The sequence below is a fragment of the Nomascus leucogenys genome, chromosome 21 (genome assembly GCF_006542625.1).
Source record: "Nomascus leucogenys isolate Asia chromosome 21, Asia_NLE_v1, whole genome shotgun sequence".
NCBI classification, from domain to species: Eukaryota; Metazoa; Chordata; class Mammalia; order Primates; family Hylobatidae; genus Nomascus; species Nomascus leucogenys.
The window spans coordinates 75,855,273-75,876,345 of NC_044401.1; the positions used below are offsets into that span (position 1 = coordinate 75,855,273).

General features: G+C 38.9%; 1 protein-coding gene across 1 annotated transcript in view; it reads left to right on the forward strand.

Annotated features, from left to right (window-relative positions):
* The window catches only part of ADAMTS9 (ADAM metallopeptidase with thrombospondin type 1 motif 9), a 174,705-nt gene that overhangs the window by 16,884 nt on the left and 136,748 nt on the right, over positions 1-21,073 (forward strand). Inside the window, exons 4-9 of the mRNA XM_003273663.4 lie at positions 12,506-12,795; positions 15,423-15,506; positions 15,607-15,722; positions 16,687-16,727; positions 16,840-16,945; positions 20,145-20,291. Coding sequence (XP_003273711.1) covers positions 12,506-12,795; positions 15,423-15,506; positions 15,607-15,722; positions 16,687-16,727; positions 16,840-16,945; positions 20,145-20,291 — 784 coding nt within the window. The remainder of the gene's footprint in view (positions 1-12,505; positions 12,796-15,422; positions 15,507-15,606; positions 15,723-16,686; positions 16,728-16,839; positions 16,946-20,144; positions 20,292-21,073) is intronic.

Consider the following 21,073-nt stretch of genomic DNA (forward strand, 5'->3'; position numbering starts at 1 on the left):
TTTACGCTGCATTTGTGTAAATACCTAGGCAGGAGATTGCTGGCTTATGTGGTTAATGTATGTTTCACTCTATTAGAAACTGCCAATATATTTTTCAAAGTGGTTGTACCATTTTGTAGCCCCACCTGCAGGGTATGAAAGTTCCAGTTCTTCTGCATCCTCTCCAGCAGTTGGTATTGTCAACATTTTGTTGTTCTGCTTTTGTTTTTTGAAGTTTAGCTATTCTAATGGGTGTTTAGTGGAATTTCATTGTAGTTTTCATCTGCATTTACCTGAAGACTAATGATACTGAGTATTTCTTCATGTGCATATTTGCTATCCATGTATCTTCTTTGGTGAAGTGTCTGTTCAAATCTTTCAGCCATTTTTTAAAACTTAGAATATTTGTTTTCTTATTACTGAAGTCTGAAAGTTCTTCATTCTGTATATAAGTCCCTTGTCAGGTATAGTTTGCAGATATTGTCTCCCAGATTGTGGCTTGTCTTTCAAAAAGTCTCTTAATTTGCAAATGCTTATTTCATACATAGCTTCTTTATTTTATTGCCAATACTTCATGCGCCATAGATTTCATACAGTCCCAGAACTACACAGCAAGAAAGTATAGTGGAGCACGCAGTATAGAGCTTGTCCAAAAAATGGAATAGGAGACGCTTATTTAGGATTTATTATTCAAAGCCATGGTCTAGGCCAAGAGAAAAGGCAGGTGTTATTTTTATTGCTCATCTCTATCCAGAAACACAACTCTCCATGTCCAACCAGTGTACTTTTTGATGGGAATGTGTTGTCTTAGCTCATGGGTGAAAACAGGTCCAGGAGAACCTCTGCACAGGTAAGAATGAAACTGTGATGTTTTGCACGTATGTTGCATGTGTGTATGTGCTTGCAGACAGGAGAGAAAGAGCCAGAGGACAATGAGACAGAGACAGAGGTAGAAGAGTTTGGTATTAATGGCATGAGATTCAGCCCTTATGACCACATGCCCTGCTGCTGAAGAGGGATAGAAGATATAACTCCATAAATCCTGAAAGTTTCCATTCTGTGCTTTGTGGACAATTTAAACGCTTTTCCAGCGGTATCTTTGATTATATACTTTTTTTCTTTCAAGCCAGTTTCCTAATCCTCACATTTCATGTTATTTCATTGTAACAAGTCAGATTAGAGAAAATAGAAGTGGTTTTTTGAAACTATTATCTATTTTAGCAGATCTGAAATAAAATTTTCCCAATGAGTAATGGAGATGTGTAGACTGTACTCCCCTTAATATAATTTAACATCAGCAAAAGTCCACTCCTTTTGTGTTGGTCTCTCTCTTTTGGAGTTATTCTGTCTTATTCTACCCTGCCACCCTGCTGACTGTTTCATCCATACCCTTTCTGACAGTGACAGTGGCTCAGAGGGAATCTCTGTTGGGTTTTGCCCCTTTGGAAACTCAGGACTTCATTTTTAATCATTATTCACTTTTATCTTATAAAATATAAGAATTCATAAATTTTTAATCCTGGAGGAAACTTTAGAGAGAACTTCTATTCCAGGCCTTCTCTTTAGGGATAAGAGGATCAAGGTCCAGAACTTCGAAGGGACTCCTAATCTTGGAGCTAGAACGAATGGCAAAATTGAACACAGGCCTCTTACTTCCCAGTCCTGTGTTCTTTCCAGGCTGTAACACAAGGAAAAGCTGCCGATGGTGCCTGGAAAAGGGATGTTCAAAAGTATGACTCAAATGAGCTTTGGGAAGTGCCATTGTATTTACTTTAAGTGTGGGAATAATGAAGAATGAACTGGTGAGACTGTTCAAGAAGTTGTCTCAAGCTTATAGAGAAAGATAGAAAGCTTTCAATGCATTTAAGGGATTAAGTTGTCACCATGAGAGCTGAGTAACAGCAACCAAATATGATTTTAAAATAAATAAGCCAATCAAGCCTTTTCTGAGCTGGGCCAGGGTATTGGGGAAGGTGGCCTGTGGCTGGGGAGGAAGACCAGTGAGGTTCACTGGTCATTGGAGTACACCATGCCCCTGTGGTCACTCACTTCCATGGTCATGGAACATGGACGTTGTGATGCAAAGGGTTTCAGTTGCAGGCCTTATAAACCAGTCCTCAGGGCCTGTAAACTAGGAGACCTGTGTATCAAAAGAATGTGGGAGATACACTCCCTACGAGCTGCTTAGATGCCTTTTTAAAGAGCTCCAGCCCAACTGCGCTTTAATCTCTGATATGAGAATGATACCTAGACCTACCACAGGCACCACATTCAGCTTCAGGGCCACCCACGAGCTGCAGTGAAATGTCAGATAGCAGGCAGATCTCAGCAGCAGGCCTGGGAGCCACTTCGTTCCAGCAGCCTTAACCTGCTGCTCATTCTAAGTAATGAGTCAGCACAGCCCGTGCCTCCAGAGTACTTCCTACCCACTGGGCCCTGCTGCGACGCTTTATGTAGACTAAGTCATTTCACCCTCCCTACTGCCCTATTAGGCACGAACTGTCATTATTCCCTTTTCACAGATGAGGAAACTGAGGCACAGAGGGCTGAAGTGACTCACCAGAGGTCACACAGATTGAATGCAGAGCAGCTGGGATTTACACACGGGTCTCTCTGATTCCTGAGCTCACACTCTTATCTCCCACAACACGCTGTCTCTCGTATCCACTCTGCAAACACTTCCTGCCTAGAATGCCCCGTCCTATGCGGTCACCAGGAGGCCCTTGAGATGTGGCTGTAGTGTCACATGTTGAAATAATATTTCGCATCATTGGGTTCAATAGACTCTATTATTAAAATTAATTTCATCTGTTCCTTTTGACTTTAAAAAAAATGTGGCTACTAGAAATTCTAACTTCCACCTGTGGCTTGCATTTTATTTCTACCGGAGAATGCAAGCCTGGGAGATGCCAAGCCGTGCGTGGGCACAAAGCAGCCTGAGAGGCGGCCATGGCAAGCACGCTGCAGCCAGGACAGGGTGGCTGTGGGCGGTTGGCACCCTGCCAGGCAGAAAGGTCACTCTCCCGCTACTGCTAAGAGATGGAGTGAATCGAAACCAACATTTCCCAAAGAGTACTTTGCAGGATATGAATAGAAAACCTAAATAGTCTGTTAGTAAAATACAGGCCTTGGGATGTTCAGCGTCTTATACTACTTCAAATACGTTAAATATTTTCTCAAGTTATTTCAAGTGTCCCTCAGTTTCCTCACTTCTGAAATGAAGATAATAGTTCCTACCATATCGGGTTGCTTTGAGGAATAATCAAGTTAATCCATATGAAGTGCTTAAGAGAGTGCCTGACACAGAGAGAAGCACTGAACAAACGTTGGCCAGTATGATTATAGCCTATAGTCATTGCTGTTATCACACTTAGTTGAAGGAGCTACAGAATGGAGAATGAAAAGGACACAGAAGGGCTTTGGGGGGTAGTGCACCCAGCTCTCACGCCCAAGCCAGCAAATTTAACTCCCCAGGTAGCTGGAGGCACCCACCCCCTTAGAAGGTAGGGAGGGGACCCTCAGACACCTTCCGCTGCCCACCACCACCCCTTAAAAGCCAAGAAGCTTCTCAGTTGTTGCCTTCCACACACACGCCCTTCTCTCCCTGAGAGGGAAGCGCATCCACACATCCCACCTGCGTCTTGTTATAGTTCCAGTGACGGTGCTGTCCCCATCACTTGCCTCTTAACTTGGCAAAGATCCCGTAAGTTTGGCAATCACGTGATTCAACACATGTAAACTGGTTTCTTTCCTGCAAGACTTCTCAGGGCTCTTAAAATGCTAATGTGCATGGAGAAAGTTCCAGATGTGCATGCTGTGTTAAGTGTTTTTGCAAAGTTAATTGATTTGTTTTTGGAACTATCTTATGGGACTAATGTTCCATAAACCACTCTCGTGGAAACATTGTTTATAAAGGTTCAGGCCAGCCCAAAGTGAGTCTTAGCCACCATCTCTTCTGCCACCACTCTTTGTATTTATTTAGTGTCAGCACTGTGCATGTAGCACTACTTGACACTGGGCACATCACTTAAAAAAATAATAAAACAAAAAAAAAACAACAGCTCACACTATTGTTTGTTTGGTTGATTTTTGTTGAGACAGGGTGTCCCTATGTTGCACATGCTGGTCTTGAACTCCTAGCCTCAAGCATTCCTCCTGCCTTCACCTCCTAAATTTCTGGGATTACAGGAGGAGCCACTGCACCCCATCAAAGATTCTTTCTAAAACAAAATTGTTCCGTTTGAGAATGTCAATATACTAATTTATAAAGAGCGGATGTTTTACGTGCTGCAAGTAAAACAATACCACTAATAATTATTATTACGTTAAATATGTAATGGACCTGTCCTCTGTGCCATGCCCTGCTTTAAAGGGCATTTTATGTATTATCTCTTTTAATCTCCACAGTTACTCTTTGCAGTATGCTGTTACTACCATCATTTTACAGATGAAGAAACTGAGGCTTTAAAGCAGGAAATGACACAAGAAAGGGCAACTAGAGTAGCTTTAGGGGAGGAATGGGAACCAGGGTTGGCCTGGCTCCGAATCCAAGTGGAAAACCACAGATGATTCCTGTGCAGACTTCCTTCTCTCTGTCAAGCTTGGGTGGAGCAGAAAAGGGTCTCGCCTTGCTCCTGAATCCTCCCTTTGGTCCTGTGCTCTGTGAAGTCACAAGGTAGCCCAGCGCCTTGAGGAAATTCAGTTAAATTTTGATAAACCTTACAAAATAGAGAGCAATAATTAACTTCCCAACTGTTAATGTTAACATTCAGATCTCCTCGGCCCAACCCCATTTGGTGGGAAACACTTCAGTGAGTAACCACTGAATAACGAGGCCTGGCTGCTATTTGTTGAAATAATCCCAGTTATTTGGTAACATACTGTGCATTTCATTGTATTGCAATGTGAAATGAAGCTCATTTAAAACATTTTTACCAATAAATCAGCAGATGTTAAAGTTTTCTGCTGTGAGGTTTCTTAAAATAAGGATACTATCTTAAATTTTTATAATCCTTTTTTTAAAAGATTGGACCCACGTTTTGTTCTTGTTTTGTCATTGCTGTTGTTTATTTCAACTTATCTAGCCCAGTACTTGGCACAAAATCGATGTTCCAGGAGTGAATTTTTTAAAAATTTAACTAACAATTTATAAGAAATTCTCTATATGCTTTCCTATTTAATTCACAAAATAGCCGTAAGATGGAAGCAAGTATTTATACGCCCACTTAAAGGTCAGGAAACTGAGGCCCAGAGAAGTGACTCAGAAAAGATCCTTCATATGGGATAGTAGGGTGAAGACCAGCTCTCAGCACTTCTGGTTTTGTAGTTCCTCCTCTTTTCACAGTATTAAAAAGTTGGGTGCCAGAAATGCAATCAGGCACACTCTGTGCTGATTTGCCCCACTAGGAGTATACAGCTCATGGCTTTGAAATTGTTACTGTAAGCCAGAAAATTGTTTTTAAGCACACTTAGTCACTCTACCTTAAATGGTTCCTTTTAGTTCCAACTCACTTTATAACTTTATGACTGGCAAAAAAATAGAAAAACATGATAACGATATTTATTCGTATGCACTAGGCACTGTGCTAGCACTTTGCATGCATGATCTCCAATTATTCCTCAAAGCCACTCTATGAAATAGGTACTGTTCTTACTCCACATTGTAAGTGGGAGGACGGAGGGTGAGCAGAAGTCAGTTATTTGCCCAAGGTCAAATAGGACTTAAATCAGGCCTCCCTCCCTTCATTGCACGAGTTTTTCAAACATTGGCTGTTTGTGGCAGTGTAAGCGTGACTACTTCCCTTTTGTGAGCATCGACGCCAAAGTAGTTGCAAAAGCCAATATTAACTTATGTCCTTGTAATAAAATGTTAGAACTGTAATACCTATGATGTGGCGATAGGAAACGTACAGTTGCCACTTAGAGCTTTTCTAAACGTGTCTAAATTTATTTAGATGCATATATGAGGATTCAGATTGCTAAGTATTACACCTTTCTTCTAATGCAAACATGCATTTACTACTTGGAGGCATCAATATGCTATTTTAGGATGTGAGCTAAGCCAGGTTCTTCATAAGCTATTTAATTAAGTAAACATGATTAATTTTTGAGGAACCCTCAAAGAAGAAGAAACATGAAAAAATGATGTCCTGTTTCGAAGTGCCTTATTTGAACTTCAAGAAGAAGCAAGAAAATGGTGAAACCACTTTGGAAAACAATTTGGCAGCTCCTCAAAATGTTATACATAGAGTTACTGTATGACCTAGCAACTCTACTGCTGTATATATACACAAGAAGAACAAAAATATATTCACCCAAAACCTTGTATATGAATGTTCATAGCAGCGATGTTCTTATTCAGTTGGGTTGAATGTCCACCCAAATGTCCACCAACTGATGAATGGATAAACATTATGTGGTATATCCATATAATAGAATATTTAACAGTAACAAGTAATGGAATACAGATGCATGCTACAACATAGACGAACCTTGAAAACATTGTGCTAAGTGAAAGAAGCCAGTCACAGAAGGCCACATATTGTATGACTACTTACATGACATTGTCAGAATAGGCAAATTCATAAATACAACAATATAGGTTAGTGATTGCCAGGGGCTGAGGAAAGGGGAGAATGGAATGGCTGCTAATGGGATTTCTCCTTCGGATTATGAAAATATTCTAAAGTTAAATGGTGGCCATGATTGTGGAACTCTGTGAATATCCTGAAAACCACCAAACTTTATACTTTGAAAATTATATGGTATATAAATAATCTTAATCTATGATTAAAAATTAATCATGGCCGGGCGCGGTGGCTCAAGCTTGTAATCCCAGCACTTTGGGAGGCCGAGGCGGGCGGATCACGAGGTCAGGAGATCGAGACCATGGTGAAACCCCGTCTCTACTAAAAATACAAAAAAAATTAGCCGGGCGTGGTGGCGGGCGCCTGTAGTCCCAGCTACTCGGAGAGGCTGAGGCAGGAGAATGGCGTGAACCCGGGAGGCGGAGCTTGCAGTGAGCCGAGATTGCGCCACTGCACTCCAGCCTGGGTGACAGAGCGAGACTCCGTCTCAAAAAAAAAAAAAAAAAATTAATCATAAATGTAAAACTATGTACGAGGAAAAAAAGAAGAGCAAGAATACACATTTTTACAGTGCTTTCCAGGACAGTGAAATTTTATTATGTAGCCCATTCTGATTAAACTGTAAGCAAAGTGACTTTGCAAATTCCTGAAACACTAGCCTTTATTCCTCCTTTAGCATTATACTAAAAGCTCACAAAAGAGGAATGTGGATCACTTTCTGTTTATCCTAACACTGTGTACTCCGTTGGTGAAAACTATTCTGTTATTACAATTCTATTCAGAAGCAAGAGAGTTGAGTGGGTATATAAGATATAGTGTCTATTTTTAATGCTATTTTTAATGAGAAATTCAAAGTTCCTTGCTAAAATGGTTAATGTGATAGAAATTAGTTGGACTAATTAGGTGAATAAATATGATTCTAACTCATTAGGAGAAAAAGATCAGATTGATAAAAGACTGAGGAGCATTCTGTTTTAGAAGACATTGCTTTTGATCCTGAAGAAATAATTTGGGTTTTACATTTTCATGCCACCTAAAGTATGCTGAATTATTTCTTTGATACATAGATTACTTGTGGGTGAAATATCCTCCAGAAATATTACAATTACATGAGTTGTTTGCTGGTAGAAATTGTAGCCTTTTTCTGATTAATGCCTTCATTTCTTTCATTTTATTTATAAGTATACTTTGTTTCCAATTATGGCCTTGATTCATCTGCAGGTTTTCTTGTGCCCAAGTCCTCTCTGATGATTCTGAGAGTACATTTGTTTTTCCCCTTAGTGGTCAAAAAGAAAAGAATTCCATGCAACATTTCCTGAGTGTTGTTCTCACTGCAGTACTCTTCTCTAAGTAAATCCAATAAATAAAATCATGATATTTACAGAAAACATTAAGGATTATTTACTTTTCACAAACTTAGTGGTATAGTTTTTCTTTTTTAAACAGCTTTATTGAAGTATAAGTCTCATACGTATTATTCACCCATTTAAACTGTATGATTTAATGATTCTTTGGTATATCCACAGATATGTATAATCATCATTTCAGTCAATTTTAGGATATTATTATCACTTGAGAAAAAGAATCTATACTTTTTAGCTAACCACACTCCCATCTCCCCACTCCATCTCTATCCAAAATGCTTGAGACTAGAATTCTTTCAGATTTTGGATTTTTTTGGATTTTAGGATGCTTGCATATACATAGTGAGACATCTTGAGCATAGGACCCAAGTCTAAAGATATATCTTTACACCTCATACACATAGGCTGAAGGCAATTTTATTCAATAGTTTTATTAATTGTGTACATGAAATAAAGTCTGTGTTAAATACTTATGTGTGGAATTTTCCACTTGGTGGTGTCATGTCAGCATTTAAAAAGTTTTGAATTTTGGAGCATTTTGGATTTGGGGTTTTCAGATAAGGGATGCCCAACTTGTACTACTCTACTTTCTGTCTCTGTAGATTTCCTGGTTTTAGACATTTCCTATGACTGGAGTCCTTTGATGTGTGGTCTTTTGTGACTGGCTTCTTTAACTTTCCTGGTAGAATAAAGTCCATCGAAGTGTTTTATAGTGATAAAAAAGCCAATTTATAAGGAAGATATGATAATTATAAACATGTATGCACCTGATAACAGAACACCAAAATACATGAAGCAAAAACTGACAGAAATGGAGGGAGAAATAGACAATTCAACAACAATAATTGGAAACTTCAGCACCCTACTTTCAATAATGGGTAGAGCAGCCAGGCAGAAGATTGACAAGGAAGTAGAAAAGGTGCCCAACACTATAAACCAACTACTAAGAGATATCTACTGGACACGTTACCCCACAAACAGCAGAGTATTCTGAAGTGAACATGAAACATTCTCCAGCATGCACCAGATGCAAGAACACAAAACAAATTTCAATACATTTAAAAGGATAAAAGTAATACAAAATATATTTGCTGATCACAGTGTAACAAAATTAGAAATCGATTACAGAGAAAAAATGAGAAGCTCAAAAGTATGTGGAAATTAAACAGCACACTCCTAAACGAACAATGATTCAAAGGAGAAAGCAGAAAATATTTTGAGATGAATGAAAATGAAGACTCAATGTACCAAAACATGGGATGGTGCTAAAGTAGGGCTTAGAAGAAATTTGATAGCTGTAAATACTTCTATGAAGAAAGAAGAAAGGTCTCAAAGCAATAAACTAACCTTCTACTTTAAGACAACAGAAAGAAAAGAGCAAGTTAAAACTAAAGCAAGCAGAAGAAAAGAAATCGAGATTAGAGCAGAAATCAACAAATGAGAAATAGAAAACTAATAGAGACTTTAAATCTTCTAAAATGTTTAACACTTTACTTACTATAATAAATCAAATTATAATATTTACGGAAGACATTAAGCAAGCATTATTTTTCACAGTATAAGTGACATACTTTCTTAATGTATTAAAAAAATTTAATTTTCAACATAGCTTCCATACACCTGTTGTAAAAAGCAAAAATCTTCATGAAAATATCCACCAGGCACTGTCTTTTTCTCTGTTCATATTTACTTTGGAAGCTGTTCACCAAATCATGAGCTCATTTCAAACCATAGCTGTTGAGAAAGCTCACCTAATCGAAAGAGCACAGTTTCAGGAATTGAGCAAATCTACGACTGATTCCTTGTACCTCCACTTCCTGCAATGTGACTTTGAATAAGTTGCTAATTTCTTTGAGACTTATTTTCCTCATCGGAAAAACAGAGGTAATTTTCTCGCTTTGAAAGGAGTAAGTAAGATAACATACATAAAAGAGCCGAATTCAATGCCTGGTGCATAGTAGGTGCTTGATTAATATCTAGTCTACATTCATTTGATGATTTAACGATTGATTTGGTCCTGGTATGCATATATTGAAAGCTCATAGATGTATACGAATGCCAGTTGGTAGACATGCAATACCCATTGGCATTGGTATACATATATGAGTGTTCTGGAAAGAAAAACTAGAAGAAGAAGAATCTAATGTTACATCTTATGTACCATGTTTTTGCCTAGTGATGTTATCTATAACTGGACTGCATAAAACTTGTTTGACATTTTGGACAGGTTTTACTATAGTGGTCCTCCCTTATCCTTGGGGTATATGTTCCAAGATCCCCAGTGGATGCCTAAAACCACACATAGTACCGAACCTGATTGCCATCAGCCAGAAAGTTTCTGTTCCTGTCTTCCAACCACAAATTTAATGCCTTTCCATCTTAAATAAACTGATGGTGCACTGTATGCGTAACTTTTGCAGTTTGAGGTGCGACAGCAAAACTAACACCAGCTTCTTTTCATTCTTCACAATTTCACAGAGGGAAGCTTTGTTCTTACCACAGACCTTAACAACCTCAGCATGCAACGTTTTTTTTTCCTTTGCTTATTAAGTTGAGAGCGTTCACCTTTTCGCTTGAAGGAAGCACTTTACGGCTTCTCTTTGGCTTAATCCGAATTACCAGCATCACTACTCTTGCACTGTGAGGCCGTCATTAAGTAAAATAAGGATTCCTTAAACACAACACTGCAATCCCTTGACAGTCGACCTGATCACCGGAATGGCTACTAGGTGACAAGGTGGGGTGTGTATACCGGGTAGATAGCTACCTTAAAGGATGATTTCCAGCCCCAGGCAGGATGGGGCAGGACAGTGCCAGAGTCCATCACACTGCTCAGAACGGTATGCAATTTAAAGGTTAGGAATTGTTTATTTCTGGAATTTTCCATTTAATATTTTAGGACTGAGGTGACTGCAGGAAACTGAAACCAAGGGAACTGAAACCATGAAAAAGGGGGGACCACTGTATTTTAATAATGACTAAAACGCTCGGGCAAAATGCGCATCCTGGCCTAAACTGATTCTTTTAGCAACTGGTTATAATGGTCAAATATTTAGCCCCTTCTAATATGAAACCACTTACAATTTAACTGTTTTTAATTTTTATTTTTACCTTTGGTATTGATGTGACAAATTCTATTGCTTATGTGTTAGGTAAGCATACTTCTTCATTGTACAATTCTGTTGCCTATTTTAGACCACAAACTGGTGGCATTAAAGCATTAAAGCACATTTATGATCTGATTGTCAAGTGATTAAATTCTGTTTTTACTCAAAGTATATTTTGGCAGGCACTTTAATGCTTATTCTGTTTATTGCGTAGTTGATGATGCAAAAATTCTGTATTTTCATCAGCAATATAAACTTCAAGCCAAGTTGGAAACTAGTGATTCTCAAAATTTCAGTGTTAATATCAGTCACCTGGGGATCTAGTTAAGTTTAGATTCAGGCCTGGGTTGGGGCCAAAGAATCTGCATTTTAACAAGCCTCTAGTTGTCATTTTTGCTGGTCCATGGACCCTACTCTGAGCAGCAAGACTGTGGAGAACCCAAGAAGAGGCCCAGGTGTGAGCTGGAAATGAGTAGAGCTAATCTGACATTATAAATCATGGTCCCAGCTGCCTGCCCAGACTCTCGGAGTTTCATTTATTTCTTTAACTGAGCCCTGGTGTAAGTTAATTAAAAATTCAGAGACATTGAATTGCTGTGATTCTATTCTTATATTTTAAGTATTGAAATGATCTGATAATGTAATAAAATACCTGGTTGTGCATTTTTTACAGTTCCTTTGTATCATCTGTTAGCCTGTCCACCTCTCAGACCTCTTTGTATTAGAACTCATTGAATAGCACGAGTGATATATATGAAACATTTCCTTTTTTTTTTTTTTTGTTTGAGACAGAGTATCCCTTTGTCTCACCCACGCTAGATTGCAGCAATGCGATCTAAGCTCACATCAGGCTCTGCCTCCTGGGTTTAAGCAATTCTCGTGCCTCAGCCTCCTGAGTAGTTGGGATTACAGACGTGCACTACCATGCCTGGCTAATTTTTGTATTTTTGGTAAGGACAGGGTTTCGCCACATTGGCCAGTCTGGTCTCAAACTCCTGGTCTCATGAAATTCACCTGCCTCGGCCTCCCAAAGTGCTGGGATTACAGGCATGAGCCACCGTGCCCAGCCTCCATTTAAGTTTTTTAGAGCTCTGTAGCTACATTACTGGCCCTTACTATATCTATGGCAAATAACAGTGAGCGTGAGATTCCTTAAATCAATCCCAGCAAAGCTTTTGTTAACAAATGAATAAGAATCACATGCAGTTGTTTCCCTTAAGCTCGGGCCTGATTTTCTAATACCGTAAGTGAGCAAGTATGAAAGCTTCCCAGGGAAGCTAACCTCAAATCCTTAGTCACTTAGGTGGGAGTACGGATTGAGGTGCATCTGTAGAGTCCACGGTATGGAGGACTTGTTTTTGTATGTAATTTGACCACAGAGGCATCAATTTAAAATGTGTCAAATTAAATTCTTAATATAAAATAGATGTGGCTTGAAATGTAATGCATACCATCTGATTTGTTACAGAACACAAAAATAGGCACAGTAAAGACAAGAAGAAAACCAGAGCAAGAAAATGGGGAGAAAGGATTAACCTGGCTGATGACGTGGCAGCATTAAACAGCGGCTTAGCGACAGAGGCATTTTCTGCTTATGGTAATAAGACGGACAACGCAAGAGAAAAGAGGACCCACAGAAGGACAAAACGTTTTTTATCCTATCCACGGTTTGTAGAAGTCTTGGTGGTGGCAGACAACAGAATGGTTTCGTACCATGGAGAAAACCTTCAACACTATATTTTAACTTTAATGTCAATTGTAAGTACATTCAAACGAAGGTGATTTATGAGGTCTCTAGATGTGCCATTGGGGAATGGGTTTCCACTCAGTGCTTTGGAGGACCATTCAGAACTGGCATTTCAGCCATTCAGGCAAGTGACTGAAGAGAACATAAGATTATTTGTTGGTTGACTTTTTAAACTGACAACAGTGGTTATCAATCTGGAGTGTTTATTCTGTGTTAGACAATGTGCTTCTTACTTAAAAGGTATAATTTTGAATCCTTCTGGCAACCCTGCCAGGTGAGATTATCAATCATGCCCATTTTATAGATAAGAAAACTGAGTCTCAGAGGAGTTAGGTCACTTGCCCATGGTCAGGTAAAGCTAATAAATCACTTGGACACTGCCTCTGGCCTTTAGCCTGTCCGGTTCCCAAAACCAGTGCTTTTTGCCTCACTTAGGAACCTTGCACAGCCAGGTGTGGATATTCCGTAGTATTAGGGAGGCTGGTTGTGAACCATAGTCACCTGTGGAACTTCTAAAAATAGCCTCTTCCCCGGGATTCTAATTAAGTAGCCTGGGGAGTGAGGCGTAGGAGGCTTTCATTCTATTTTTCTACTCCCATTTTGAATTAAAACCGCAGTAAATTTGCATGATTTTTAAAAAATCAGAACCAAAGACTATTGTTAAAAAATAAGTATCATTCTCTATGCAGACTTCCAGGCCCCTTCCCAGAGGCAGCCACTGTTGAAAGTTTTTGTATATGTTTCTAACAAGCAGTGCCCAATAGAAATATAATGCAAACCACATATTTAATTTCAAATGTATTTAAATTTAAAAAAAAAAATTTCCTAATTTTAAATTTTCATGTAGCCACATTAAAAGAAAAAGTGTTTAAGAAAATGGCCAGGTGCAGTCACTCATGCCTGTAATCCCAACACTTTAGGAGGCTGAGGTGGGATAATCTCTTGAGGCTCGGAGTTTAAGACCAGCCTGGGCATTATAGCAAGACCTGGTCTCTATTTAAAAAAAAAAAAAAAAAGTTAGCCAGGTGTAGTGGCATATACCTATAGTAGGCTCAGGTGCTCGGGAGCTGAGGTCAGAGAATCTCTTGAGCCCGGGAGTGTGAGGCTACAGTGAGCCTTGACTGCGCCACTGCACATCAGCCTTGGCGACAGAGTGAGACCCTGCCTCAAAAAAAAAAGTAAAACATAAACAGGTAAAATTAATTTTAGCAATATGTTTTATATCAAATATTATTTTAAAAATTATTAATGAGATATTTCACTTTTTTTATACTAAGGCTTCAAAATCCAGTGTGTTTTATACTCTCAGCATACCTCAATTTAAGCTAGCCACATACCAGTGCTCACTAGTCACATGGGATGAGTGGCCACTGTTGGGCAGTGCAACTCTAGGTATTTCTTATGCAAACATGTTTGCATATACAGCTTCTTTTCAAACAGGAGGCATTTTCACATACTGTATTACACTATTTTTTTGAACGATTCGAGATGGTTCCAGAAAAGCCCATATAGACCTCCTCTTACTCATTTTCAGCCGTAGCATAACTTTTCTTTTAATAGATGAGCCCTAATTTACCTGAACTAAAACTTATTTTTAATAAATCCCCCAGATGAATGTGAAAAGCAATCCTGTTTGGGCATAGCTTTAGGGTTTCTTCTTCCCCCCTTGTGGTCTGTGGTACTCCTTGCCTTTTTGTTGACTGCTGTGACCCATTCCCCTCTGGGCCCCCCAACCCTGCCTGGCCTCCATGCCCCTCTCACCCCTACATGCTGCTCAGTCCCAGATACCCCAGCCCTCTCATGCCTATGAGGGAAGGGAACGTCTAATCAGGCCCTGCACGTATGCACAGCCTCATTTTCACCTCTTAATTTCGGATCTATCATAAGAATTGTGATTATGAACATGGACTTTGGGTCAAACTGCCCTAGGTTGAGAGTTCTGGCTCTGCTGCTCACCAGTGTGTAGCCTCAGACAAGTGACTTAATTTCTCTGAGTGACTTAGTTTCCTCGTTTGTTGAACAGAAATTTTAATAGTACCCAGCCCAGAGTTTTGCTGTATACAGACTAAATGCATGTGTGTATGTAGTTTTCAGCCCAGAGTTTTGCTGTATAGAGTCTAAATGCATGTGTGTATGTAGTTTTCAGCCAGTTCACAGTAAGCATTTAGTAAATGTTAGCTCCTATAATTAATTATAATACTGCAAAAATAAAAACCCCACCAGGTTAACAAGGTTGTCAAGGACACAATGGGTGGCAAACATTAAAGAACAGCAGTGTTGGCTAACATGCACGCAATGTGAGATTCTATAAGTTGGCAATTTAGGACTTCAGATGAGAGGAAAGAGCTTGATGGAAAATTATCCGGTGTTTTGGTACAGAGAACTGTTAAGTCACGTGGCAATGCAATGTCAGAGGAATTTAAACTTGTTTGAATTCACTGTTATCTAAAACTGTGATCTATGAATTTTATGAAGAGACTTTACAAAAAGGATTGTTGAGTGAATGAAAAATTCACAACCACAAAATGCATATGTTGCAAGAAACGTAAAAAAGAGGTGGAGCCCAACGTAAGACGTGACTTGCTTATTGCTTACACGGAGTTCACAATTAACTTTGAAAAATTTATCTCGGTTGCAGGTAGCCTCTATCTATAAAGACCCAAGTATTGGAAATTTAATTAATATTGTTATTGTGAACTTAATTGTGATTCATAATGAACAGGTAATAAAGTTTTTTTCTTTTTTCTTCTATCTGTATCCGAAATGGCATATCTAATTGGTATTGATACAATAGATTAACCATAATTCTTCTCTGTATTTAGGATGGGCCTTCCATATCTTTTAATGCTCAGACAACATTAAAAAACTTTTGCCAGTGGCAGCATTCGAAGAACAGTCCAGGTGGAATCCATCATGATACTGCTGTTCTCTTAACAAGGTATATGGATTTCTTATTCCTCAGATCTTTCAGTCTCAGGTCAAGTTGATGGGGTGTGGTTATGCATTCCTAATAGTCAGCTGCTAGTGGAGGGTTTCTCAGCTTAGGCACTGTTGACATTTTGGGCTGGGTAATTCTTTCTGTGCATTGCAAGATGTTTAGCAACATCCCTGGCCTCTGCTCGCTACGTATTAGTATTACTCCCTCCTCTCAGTTGTGACAACCATCAATGTCTCCAGACATTTCCACTGTCCCCCGTGGGGAGGGCAGAATCACCTTGGTTGAGAACCATGAACCTTATAGATGCCAAGTGAGGAATAAAAGTGTTAGGCAGACCTGAAAATAAATGCCTTATATAACAGGCAAGGGCAGCTGCTATTCAGATGGACCTGGCGTTGCCATGTAGTATATGGGTTCAGTGTTGCCAGCTTTTGTAATTTTGCAAAAGCCAGAAAAATGAATTTTTTTTAAATGTGAAACCTCCCAATTTTTCTATGGTAGCTACTATCTCAAAATGTTAAAACACTGTAGCAACAAAGAGGCGTGCTGGCTTAATTGTGCCTCCCATCTCCTGCCATCTCGATTGTGGTCATGAGCACGTCCTTTTAAATGGAAGTAAAACAAAGGTATCTCGCACCTTCTCAGGAATGTTCTCAAAGAGTCTTTACAAAACTAGAATCATTTACTCCAGGGTATTGGGAAAATCCTGGTTGGAGAGATTTCTTACTGCTCTGTGACCACCCTGACCACAGAAGAAAACTTCTAAATGTAGTAGTTTATAATTCTTAAATCAACAATTCCAAAAATTTTTTGAGTTTTGAAACTCTGGTCTTATGAATTTGCTTTTTTTAACCCCCACCCCAAAGTGTGTACTGTTGTGAATGCCTAGATGACCCTAAAGTATTTACTTGTATTGACATTTACTCTTTGATGTCATCAAGGCCTAAGTCTGCTTTGCTTTCAGACAGGATATCTGCAGAGCTCACGACAAATGTGATACCTTAGGTGAGTTCTCTGTGTGTATCTTCTATGGCTAAAACAGTTTACTACATGTTTTTATTTTAAGCCACATTTGCTTTTTAGAGTAAATCCTTGTTGGTTTTTTTCCTTCTAATAGGCCTGGCTGAACTGGGAACCATTTGTGATCCCTACAGAAGCTGTTCTATTAGTGAAGATAGTGGATTGAGTACAGCTTTTACGATCGCCCATGAGCTGGGCCATGTGTGAGTTTCCTTTCAGTAATTTCATTTAATTCGGAGTGACCTAAACCTTTTATTTCTTCGCATCAGTGAGCATTTACTTGACTTTCGAGGGTGTAAGAGACTTCCCGAGTCATAGTAGAGTTGCAGGGGTTGAAGAGCTTTGAACCTAATTGGGTGAAATGACTTTGACTTCCAAAAGTTGAGTAAATGCAGTGCACTGTCTTCAGCCACAGCTTGTGTGTATCTTCAGTTTAACTGCTCAAGTTTAAACATAAGGTCTAATATTCTCCCTTCCTACTGAGAACTGGAGAAATGGGGTCTTTCCATTCCTTCTACTGAAGCAGAGGATATATTAGCCTAGAGAACTTTTCTGATTTAACACCTTTGTCTAGGAGGGTCCCCCACCATTACTGTGGCCCCCAAGATTTTTACAACTCCAGACCATTCCTGATTCTAGTTATACACAGCTCTAATTCTGATATTTAGCACCTGGGAACAGTAGTGTCCCTTTTTCAGGAAAGAGAATGAACAAAGATAGAAAGAAGGAATCATTTCCTAATTATGGTCACTAAGTGGCCATTATGAAATGGCCTTTCCCTTTTGTTTTTTAGAGATAGAGCACGGTTAGAACATACGGCAAAACACTGCAAATTTATGAAATTATTCTGAATTTTGATCTGCATTGTTTTCTTTCTAGGATGATTAAATTACTTATACTATCTATTTTGAAATAATTTTCTGAACGGATATTAATAGATCAATTTGTGTGGCAAATGATAACTTTACTTAGAGCTAACATCATTTATTAAACAAGATGTTCATTCATACATTTAAGGTCCCCTATGTGCAGTGTAGTGTACGAGGCACGGAGCGAGATGCGTAGGCACAGGTGTCTCCAATTTAGCTCAATATATAACAGGTATATTTTTAAACTAGTACCTTTCAAACATATTTTAAGAGCACACCCCTTTTCTTTTCTCCAGAGGAAATACAGTCAGATGCCTCATATTTAGAACATAAAAGAGGTGTGGCTTTCGATTAAGCATTTGTAGCAGTCCCAACCTGCTTAGTCAACATCCTCTCTATCCTTGTGGTTTCTGAGGCACCTTTGGGAAACTCAAGGAAGCCTTGAAGAGAATTCCCATTCCAGCTTCCCCATCTTAGTGGCTGTGGGACTTGATCAAGTAATTAAAGCTCTCTATGGCTCAGTTTTCTCATCTGCAAATTGCAGATAATAACAGTACAGGTGTAGAATTCCTTATCCAAATGCTTGGGACTAGAAGTGTTTTGGATTTTGGATTGTCTCAGATTTTTGCAGTATTTGCCTATACATAATGAGATATCTTGGGGATGGGACTTAAGTTTAAGCAAGAAATTTATGTTTCATATATACCTTATGCACATAGCCTAGAAGTAATTTTATATGATATTTTTAAATAATTTTATGCATGAAACAAAGTTTGTGTTACGCATTTGTGTGTGGAATTTTCCACTGGTGTCAGGTTGGCACTCAAAAAGTTTTGGATTTTGGAGGATTTTGGATTTGGGGTTTTGAGATTAGGGATGTTCAACCTGTACTATTCATTGGGTAAAATAAGTGATTAAATGAAATAAGGCATCTAAAGCATTTAGCACATTTTCCGGTGTATTGTGAATGCTGAAAAGTTGTGGTTATTATTGTTCGTTAAGTGTCCAATAAGCATTTATTATTATTTAACTCTTGCAGTGAGCAAATGTGAGTAACATTTGAATGAAAATAAATTTTCAGCTTATTTACATGATGAAATAAACTTGACTTTATCAAGTAATTGTGGGAGTGGGGAATAAACATCATCTGGGGATGGGAAGTAAACACCACTATAGAGAAACCTCTAAGATTTGAATGCCTTGCTTGTTTTAAGTTTGTTGATGCAGGTATTGCATTGATTATGCATCAGGGAACTGGAAACCAAGGCATTCATTCTTTTAAGAAAATAGATTCTTAAGCATAAGAGTCTCACGTTTTAAGAACTATTTCTAAGTTCAACTAAGATCGAGTTTTTCTGTCTCTATTGGCAAGTATTAAGAGGCATAAACTTTAAAGAAAAAGGGAGAATGTGATAAATTAATGGAATAGACTCCATAGGCTTTTATTCCAACTTTTATATGATGCAAGTCCACATGCTTCTGTCTGACTCACTTATTTCTGTAATCAGGATGAACTAGTGAGGGGAATTTCTCCCTCAATGCTAAATTAATTACATGCATCAATTTTGTGATTGGGGATAGTCACCCAGAGAGAAAGAAGGTGACCCTTTTGAGGTTGTCACCCAGTGGATAATTGCCTGAGCTGAGAATGGCATGTGGGTCACGGAATTGGTGTTTCTGGATTTAGGAAATACTTCCTATTTTTTTCCACTCCTTCTGGCTAAGCCAAGAATGGCAAGTATGTGTTCATGCTGCTGCATTCCCTTCCAGGCCCGTTAGGACGTTGGCAATCCTTCATAGCCTTCTCACAGGCGGAACCTGGATTAATTTAAGAACCCTTTTGTGCCTGGCTTTTCAGGAAGCCAGTACCAATCAACTGGTGTTGGCATGAAGCATGAAACTATTTGCCATCTCTGAGTTACGCCAGTAGAATTGGCATGCCTCTGGTTTCCATGCATACCTCTACCTTTCATGGGTTTTATTGTGCACAAACTTTGCATGCCTTTAGAATGATATACCTACGCAGGTATATAATTTGTCACCTTGATCCAAAAAGGGGAAGATGCCAAGACCCATAGTGAGCCTCTTATTAGAAAGCTCTTGGCCTCAGTTTTTGACACTTCCCTGACTCTTTATATTCATGTTATCATAAGCTGCCAAATTCTTGACTCTATAAATTGCCCTTTAACAGCTTATTAGGAATTCCAACTACTGTATTCTAGCACCAACTACAGCATGTTCAGAGCCTCTGCAATTCCTAAAAGTACACTTAAACCAAATACATGGGCCAGCCCACATCTTTTAAAATACGTTTTATGCATTTACACTTCGTATTAAGTTGGGTGAGAATTATATTTTAATCTACACTCTATCTTGAATTGTCTTACATTTTGTTCTGCTTACCAGGGTTCAGATTCTTATCCAAAATGCAGTTAAATTTTTTTCTCTTAGATAGATGCATTCCTGAAGCAATTAGAACAGCATGATCCCTTGGTGTTTATTGACATTCTCATCATTGTCTCATTGGCTTTAGGTTTAACATGCCTCATGATGACAACAACAAATGCAAAGAAGAAGGAGTTAAGAGTCCCCAGCATGTCATGGCTCCAACACTGAACTTCTACACCAACCCCTGGATGTGGTCAAAGTGTAGTCGAAAATATATCACTGAGTTTTTAGAGTAAGACTTGAACATTCTTTTAGCACAAACTTCTAGTGCCTGGCCGACATGTAGTGAACTGATTGTGGGAAAGACAATATAAAGTCAAACATTCCTTTTGAATTATTTTTGTTGACATTCCTTGGAGAAGGCAAAAAAGAAAAAAAAAAAGAGAGAAAATGCTCTCTGACATCTGTGTAGTTCATATCCTTGACAGAGTTTAGAAGATTACAGACTGAGCTAAAGAAAAGGTTGGAGTCTTAAAGAGGGTATGGAAATGGTGCTTCATTTTGGGTAAAGTTTTGAGATTTGTTCAGACATTAGGAGAGGGACTATGAATGTGATTTCTTGATGAAGGCCACAGATATTTATGCACTTCTAATTTGGTCATTTTGGCCTGAAAAGGGGTGGGGTAGTGAGATGATCCCAAAGCAGATTCCATGGATGAGTGGAAATTACAGCAGCTCCCGCACTGTTGAATTGAGGACATTGTCTCTCTGCGTCACTCTTCCTCTCCGCCTCTTCCCTCTCCCTTTTCTCTTTTTTCCAATTTCCTTTCTTTTCTTGTTTTGTTTTTTAAGCTTCCTGCTAGGTTGCTCAAAGATCCAATTACATTATACAATGCCCCTGTGTCACAGATTTATTGCTCTTCTCGCTCAGAAGTATGAAAGGTTAAGTGATTGTCCCAGAGTCACTCGGTGTATATTTCTGCAACCACAGGGAAGAGGAGGCTTTATTAATCAGAACTCAATGGGTGTGAATTTTCCGGGAGAGGTGTTTGCTGAAAATGGAAAGAACCAGAC